We start from the raw sequence: 8617 nt of genomic DNA, 5'->3' as shown, positions 1-8617 counted from the left end.
CAAAAATACAACATGTGTACTCTGTGCTGCTGATTTCAGAAAATATTCAAAAAATTACAACTATATAAAAGCTACTTGCAATATTTACATCAACAAGACTGATTGTACTTTGTTACACCCACTTATCAGGATTTGCAGTAACAGTGGTACAAGTATTAGTATTGTAGCAGTATTAAAAATTTTAATAATACTGGTAGTAGTAGTAGTGCTGCACCATACAGCTCAACCTAGTTATAACATGACTTATAACTACCAAAACTTATGCCAGCTGCTTGTGATAGATATAACATAGTCTACTAGACTATAGAGGGGGAAAAAGCTTGTTAAAAGGCAGTTGAAATATTAAGATGCGTAAATAGACACACATTCATGCATGATGTGAAATCTCTGTATATCCAGAGTGCCAGGAGGAAGTTATTTTGTCAAATGGGGAATTCTCTCCATTATTTTCTCATTACAAAATTTAGGGGGGAAAAAAAGATAAAAGTAGATTCATCGGAAACTGTAAAATATTACTTTAAGGAGGCAAATGTTTTCTCCCAACACTTTGCAATCAGCCCCAGAGCTGTTTAAAGATACCTCTTGACTAATGAGATAAAAGAAGTACTTTTAAAATATAGATACTATTCAGTCAAAGTCAGCCTAATAAATGTTAAATGTTGTTTTACACCATGGAAATGAAAAATGTCCTGTTTCATCTACACAGTGGAGCACATCACACTTCAAAAACTATTTCTGTCACACACCTTCTGTCACTAGCCTCACATTCAAACCAACAGATTTACTGAGCATACATACACACACACACACACACACACACACACACACACATATATATATATATATATATATATATTTCATTTTATATGTTTATTGATTCATTGTGACCAAATTTGTGTTGTTTTTTCCTTTTTCCCCCATTTGCTTCCATTATGGAGGGGACATTACATAACAAAGTCAAGTAACTGAAATATTGTGTTGACACTGCATAACATGTGCATTATAAATGTGCATACATCTGCATACAATATACCAAAATGCATACAAATACCACAAGACACATGATATGAATAATACATAAAAGGAATATGTGATCAGAAGCCAAGATAAGCACCATAGCGTGTTATATATAGCCAAACCTATAAATAAATAAATAAATAAATAAAAATAATATAAAAATAAATAATAATAATTTTTTTTTTAATTATTTTTGGTGTCCTGCTGTTGCACTTGATTTGTATATAAAGTAAGACTGAATGAATGAATGAATGAATGTTTACACAGCAAGTTTTTGGTAGGTATTTCATTATTGTGACCAGACTGGCTGTAGTCATAGATAGAAATGTGACATTTTAAAATGGTAAATACTGGTTTGGGTTTGGCCCATGTGCCCAGGTGAGGTCTGGGGGGCTGGCCGGTAAATAAGGAGGTGCACGTGGCTCAGATTCCGCTCCGTGGTGCCGGACAGGTTGGGGAGTCTCGGGCGGGGCGGACAAGTCTTAACTTTATGCAAATGAGCCTGGGATCACGTGACTTGGTGCTGCGCTCCGCCGTGCTGCAACCTATCAGGACCAGCTGATGATGCTCCGCTGCTGCCTACCTTGACCGGGCTTTACTGCAACAGAGCAGCAGGAACAACAACAACAACAACAACAACAGAGACATGCCTGTGAACTGCTCGGAGAACAACCGGACCGTCTCAGTGTTCACCTCCAAGCTGGCTCCTGCTGCTGACATCTGTGTTGGACTTGCTATCCTCATGGTTGGTATGTTGTATTTGTCTTTGTCTGCTCTCTGGGTTTGCCTCCTTACCTGAAGTGCTACTCAGCTGCCCTGTGCTTCACAAGTTCTGCAGAAATTTAAAAAAAAAAAGAAGAAGAAGAAGAAGAAGAAGAAGAAGAAGATAGAAGTCCTGTACTAAATTGTTAATGATACTGTAGCAAACCAAGTCTGTTGAAAAATGTTGGGATTATAATAGTAGTCTAATGAAGCCTAATGCTAGATAAATAGATATCACCAACTGGAATTTTAAAGGGCACTGTTAATTTACTATTGATTATACTACAGGAGTTCCTATAGGAATATTAAAGAAACATTATAATGATACTTTGCAGATTAAAGACACACATAATTCACTAAATCTACTAAGCAGCTGCCACAGATTCACTATAACCTTCTACATGAATATTATAGTGATTCTGTTGGAAATTAAAAAAAAAAAAAGTAAAATCACTGAAAACAATTGAGTAATTATCCAGAATACACTCTAATTCACTAAAGCAATATAACAGTGATGAGATAGGATTTAAAAAAAAAAAAAAAAAAGATATAAAGTGGCCTGTAGTTATGTGTACAGTAAACGCACCACTGGTGACTACAGAGCAATGTAATGATCTTTCATGATGGCAGTTCTGCACTGCAAACAATGAATATTTTACTAAGTGATTTAATTACACAGGATTCAGTCTGGAAAAAATCAAATCCAGATTTAGCAAATGAAACAATTTATTTTCATCAGAAAGTAAATTTCCCAGTGGAATAGGATTATTCCACAGTGGCTTGTGACTGTACTTTGAAATGCTAAATGATTTCTCTAATGTCAAAGGCATACAGGCAGAACGTTCCACCAAAAACAAATTGAAATTCATGATTCGCACTGGATTCAAGTGAAATTATCTCACTTCGCTAGCTGATTTTTTTTTTTAGTGCAAGCCTGTTTGATGTCACACTCTCTTTTACACCAATAAAACACAAGCTATCATTATGTGTGTATGTCTTTTTAGCCTGAGGGTTAAAAACACTCAAAACAGATCATTGGTTGTGCAATTAACAACAGAGCTTTTTTCTTTTGCGTTAAAGCAAGGATGAAATTTTTTATCATCTCACCTCATCTTTTCAATTACACTTTAAAAAAAAAAAAAAAAAAAAAAAAAACAGTGTTCCGCAGTTATTGAAATAAACACTCTCCACCTTCACACAGGGCTTAAAATTAATACTACTGCCACTGTTTGCCACAGTAAGGTCAGGTCTTTAGCAGGTAAATTAGTCATTTAAATTGTATTTTCCAGCTGATTATGAAACCCTACTCCCAGCCAACTTCAGAGCCACACACAGTATGTATTGAGCATCAAGAGACTGATCCATATCTGTAATTAATGCTCACTTGCTAACCCTAAGCCTAACCCTTCAGGGAATTTTCACACCAGCAAGACCAGTTTCACCTCCTGCTACTACCAAGTATCCCAATACCACACTAAAAAGTGCTGTGGTCTGGGTGGTTTGTAAAGATGAACTATAAAAGCATTTTCTGGCCAAAAATGTTTTCTGAGGAAAGCTGAATTCACTAAAAGCAGTGTAAATACCTTTGCAGTTTGAATATTTGGAGATAAAATGATTCATTGATAACCATCCACTAGCAATCGATACGTAATGTGGGCAGTAATGTTTGTGCAAAAACATAGTATGAGCATAAAGTCACTGAGGTGATAGGAGGAGTAGAAGTAGTTGGACTATTAGTATTAGTAATATTAACAGTTGCCAAGGATGTACTAGGTGGTAACTGGTGTGTTTGTAGTGGTTGCTAGGATGTTGCTATGTGGTTGCGAGGACAGTTGCAGATGGTTGATTGGGTGTTATTGGAGGTTACTCGGGTATTTTTAGGTGGCTGCTAGCATGTAGCAGGTGTTGCTATGGTGCAGTGGGTGGTTGCTAGGATGTACTTGGTGGCTTCTAACACGTTTCTGGTGGTAGCTAGCATGTACCAGGTGTTACTAAGGTGCAACAGGTGGTTCATTGTGTTTCTAGGTGGTTGCTGTATGTGGTTGCTAGTATTTACTAGGTGGTTACCACAGTGTTATTATAGGTTGGGCGCTAGGGTGCAATAGGTGGTTTCGAGGATGTTTCTTGATGATGGCTGTGTGTACTAGGTGGTCGTCAGGGTGTTGCTAGATGTATACTAGAGTCTGACTTTTTGTTTTTAGGTGGTTACTAGGGCGTTTTTAGGTGTTTGCAAGTGAGAAACACCTGAGAGAGGTTATTAATGAGAAAAAGAAAATAAAACACACTGCTGTTATGTCTGTATAATGAATGAATAATAAATGAATATTTGCATTTGAATACTAAATTGTTTTCAATCAAAACAGAAAGTAACCCCCCCCCCCCCCACACACACACACACACACACACACACACACACACCCCGTCACCCCATATCACATATATACAAAGCATATATCTATATGTATTTTACCACAACTGTATTTCCACAAGGAAAAAACAAACAACAAGAAAACATGAATTGTTTTTTGAGAAAACATTTGACAGGGTCCTACACTCGGTGACCACTTTAGTAGATCCACCTGCACAATCTAATACAATCCAATACAACTGTTGTGCCATAAAGTTTGCTTTTCTGCTGCCTGCAATGCTCAGGTTTTCTTTTTGTCACAGTAATAGTGTTCATTCAGTTCTATGTTTGGCACTGAGTTCAGAGTTAGTGATGCTGTTTTACTGGACTGCATTTTATTGAAAGGTGTTTCCACTATTCAGTCCCCCTCATGTATATAAATTGGGAGGACAAAAAATTAGAAACACCTCTCAATATAATGTAGTCCAGTACAAGACCTCTGCAAACTACAACCTCAATCATAAACAAAGAATTAACTTTACATATTCTCCGCAATGTCAACAAAAACTGAACATTATAAATTTTCTTAAAAAGGTAGAGTTTATAGCAGAGCTGTTGCATTGAACTGAATTAGATTGTATAGGTGGACCTGATAAAGTGGACACTGGCTAACCTTAACAAGGGCAATTAAAGTGTGCATAATAAATGGAAACCCACTGTGGTAGTTGCCTGCTTATTGTTTCCCTGCTGTCTTCTGCCCCGCTGTGTAGTTCTGCTCTCTACTCTGGGCAATGGCCTGGTGCTGATGGTCTCGTATCGGAAGAGGAAGAAGTTGGTGGGCTCTGAACTGCTGTGTGTCAACCTGGCCATTGTCGACTTCCTCGGCTGCATCTGCTTCTACCCGCTCTCCATCCTGTCCTCTTTCAACCACGCCTGGCTGGGACACAACGTCACCTGTGTTTACTACGGCCTGGGCTGCTTCATCTTCGGCCTCTGTGGCATGTTCACTATCGCTGCCATCAGCGTCATCCGCTACCTGAAGACCTGCTACAGCTTGGTTTATGGTGAAGTTTTGCTTGTTAACTTGCAACACAGCCGCAGTCAACATTCACCACTAACCAACTAGAATCTATGATCCAATATTGATTTCCCCGCTTTAGTCATTACAGGGAGTTGTATAAAAGGCAGGAGATTGATCAGCTAAAGACCTTTAAGCCCTTGGGCAGCTCAGACATGGATTATGTGAAGTATACTGTATGCTGTGAAGTAATAGCTTTGGTTTTCCCTTGCAGCTGTGTGGCTGGAGGGAGCTAACATCCGGCTGGTGTGCGGTGCCACGTGGATCATTGCGACAGTGTGGTCCTCCTTCCCCCTGTTCGGCTGGGGGGAATATGTGCCGGAGCCCTACGGCTTGTCCTGCACCATCGCCTGGAGAGGCTATCACACCTCAGTCAAAGACGCCGTCTATGTCATCTGCTCTTTTGCCTGCTTCACACTGATCCCCGTCCTGCTCATTGTGGTGTCCCAGTGCCAGATCCTGTACAAGGTCTACCGCTTCTCCTACTCTCTGTCCGCCAGAGGCATCCAGAACAACCTGCGGCAGGCTGAGAAGCGTCTCACTGTGGTGAGCTGGGGGGAAAAAAATCATATATATGTGTGCTCCACTGCCAGTAATGCATCAGTGCTGTCCTTGAACCATGTGTGTCTGTATGCACTGAAGCACAAGAGTCTTCGGTGTGTGTCTCCACTAATGGCACCAACACAAATTTACTCGAGCCTGAGCTTTCATATTGTAGCTTTGTGTGTGATTACAGCCATATTTTTATATTTAACTTGTTTATGTTCACACCACCAGTGACAACCAGAGATTGTAAAAAAAAAAAAAAAAAGTCTCATGGACTCATGAGTAGCTTTTTTATTTGACCAAGTTTCGGTAAGCTGTCATTGTGCCAGGTCTGAGATTTTGTCCGTGAAAGGGGAGTCAAAACAAATCTGATTCCAGTCCATTTAACTTCAGCTAAGCACAATGGCTTTGTGCTCTTTACCGTCTCTGGTTTATATTCCACAATCAGTCCTCAACCAGTATGCTAAGGAGACATTTCAGCTGCCTTCACTTCAGTTAATTATTCTAAGTGTTCTGAGAATGAGGATGAGGATCAGATGTCAGCATCCAGCTGCTTATGAGCTGCTGCTCCTGAAACCTCTTGAGGTATTCTCCTGTAGTTTCAGACAGGCTTCAGATTCATCAATTCTACTTTATTATTCTTATCATAACAAATGGCACCACACTTTTCTTGGAAGAGGATCTGTTTAATCAGGCACTTTGGTTGCTGCCACAGGCGCACAAATGGTATTCGTCTCACCTCCCTGTGCATATCAAACTAAAGGAATTAATGCTTCCTAATCCCAATGAGCCACACAGGACATGCTGATGTGTTTCCAGTCATACTCTAGACTGTACTCACCTTACTATCTAACCTTTTTCTTCTTCTTACAGATGTTTTTTTGCATCAGCCTGGGCTTTGTGATTGCCTGGGCCCCTTATGCTGTAGTCTCCTTCCTCTTCATCTTCCATAAGGACAACTGGAACATGGCCCCCGAGGGCTTTGTTTTCCCCGCCCTGTTTGCCAAAAGCTCACACATCTACAACCCCTTCATCTACTTCTACTTTAAAAAGGCCTTTCGGCAGGAGCTGCGCTGCCTGCTTCGCTCCCTTTGCCCTCGGCTGGTGGGACACCGGGTCGGGGTCCAGTCCGCCACGGTCCACCAAGCCCCCCATCCCATCCACATTCAGCTCCAGGAACAGGGCTTCATTCAAAGGAAAGGCTTTTGCTTGTCGCAGGAAAAAACACAGAGCAAGACGAGGCACACGGGAAGCAACCACTTCCACGGCAGGACAGCTTACTCCTGCTGGGGGTCCAAACTCAGGGTGACGCCCTCCACTGTAGACCACAGGCCTGCCAGAGAGTTCCTGCCTGTCTCTGTGTGAACTCTCGGATAGAGAGAGTGATGTGAAGTCAGTGTTGCAAATCCAGACAGCGACTGACCGAAGAACTCTGAATCACTCAGTAATGAATATACTTCATGCCAGACTCTTTTCACTGAGGTTTGTTGTAGATTAACAATGTTCCTGTTGAACTTTAAAGGAAGATTTCTTTGGATACTCTTACACCGTTATACATCATCAGCCTGTAAAGGTTCAATGCACTCTGTGAATTACTTAGAGATGAATTGGTTTGCAGTACCAGTGTTTGCCCAAGTTACCCTCAGAGGCAGTGGAGAAATTGAGAGTGCTGTCATGAGGCAAGAAATTAGGGCACAAAACATGACAAATATCAGTTATCTGGTCAATTATTTACATGCAAATTTGGGAAATTGTGCTACAATAAATGCATCATTATAGATCACAATCCAAAATGAAGCTAATACCGGGCTGACTGTGAACTCTGGGTGCATAAATGTATGCAAGCATAATCTGTCATAAATATTATGTTATTAGGGGGAAAGTGCACCCTGTTAATTCATTTTTTTTGTATTTGCACTACTTAAAGGACCATCAGTGTTTTCATAAATATTAATGACCACCGAAAGAGGAAACACAAACATGGCACAGCACAGATGTTCCAGAAACAGTTGCTGATTCATGTTCCAGTTACCTTTCCCTTCATACTGCCTCATCAACTCTGTGCCTTTTATGTTGTTTGAAAAAAATATGATATTATCAAACACATCTCAGTGAATATTTTTGTATAAGCAGTTATCAAAGCTACCTCAGGCAGGACACTGAAAATCAAAAATTACAACTCTGAGCACTGAATAAGATAATGCAACACAACTCAAGACTGACTGGTGATCTGATGAAATTCGGTGCTGCATGCTACATCTATTTTGGAAAAAACAATCCTTCAAATAATCATTCAGCACATCTCAAAATTAAGGCTCTAATCTGTTTAAGTGTTATCGTATCCTCAGCCTAGAATGTAGAATAACAGTTGAGATCGATCTTTAGCCTTATTGTGCCTACAAACTAGATTACTGCTGTTCACGTGCTGCTTGTTATTGCTCCTTGTTAAAGGAATAGTCCAACGTTTTGGGATAGGAACTGAACCTCTGGGCGTACAGAGGTGAAAATAGTACTGAATATCTTGTCTCATTCTGGGGAAGTCCGAAAAACATTGGAGTATTCCTTTACGCTGCTCTCTCAACTTCAACACTCCGGCATCCTGATGGATTATAAACCTGACTTGCCTGATGAAGCCTGTAGCTGCTAACAAACACACCAACACTGCAAAACACCCAAAACACCAAGGAAGTCCTCCAACAATGAAATACACTTTACTAACAAATACAGTTGAAGCCTACCATACCCTTTATGCCACTGTAATTATGAAGGGTTGATGTAGATCAAGTGTGTGTGTGAGTGTGTGTGTGTGTGTGTGTGTGCGTGCGTGCTTGCAGAATTTGTAGAAGCAAGCAGCTTAATTTTAATAT

At 40.2% G+C, this 8617-nt stretch overlaps 1 protein-coding gene across 1 annotated transcript; it reads left to right on the top strand.

Annotated features, from left to right (window-relative positions):
- The first annotated feature begins 1646 nt into the window (after positions 1–1646).
- Positions 1647–7115, top strand: opn8c (opsin 8, group member c). The gene is made up of 4 exons (XM_030047864.1): positions 1647–1766; positions 4897–5190; positions 5419–5750; positions 6624–7115. The coding sequence occupies exons 1-4, from the start codon at positions 1664–1666 to the stop codon at positions 7113–7115; spliced, it is 1221 nt and encodes a 406-aa protein (XP_029903724.1). The 5' UTR covers positions 1647–1663.
- Positions 7116–8617: the final 1502 nt, after the last annotated feature.

This window comes from Myripristis murdjan, chromosome 24 (assembly GCF_902150065.1).
Source record: "Myripristis murdjan chromosome 24, fMyrMur1.1, whole genome shotgun sequence".
Taxonomy (NCBI): domain Eukaryota; kingdom Metazoa; phylum Chordata; class Actinopteri; order Holocentriformes; family Holocentridae; genus Myripristis; species Myripristis murdjan.
This window is presented reverse-complemented; position numbering and strand designations above follow the sequence as displayed.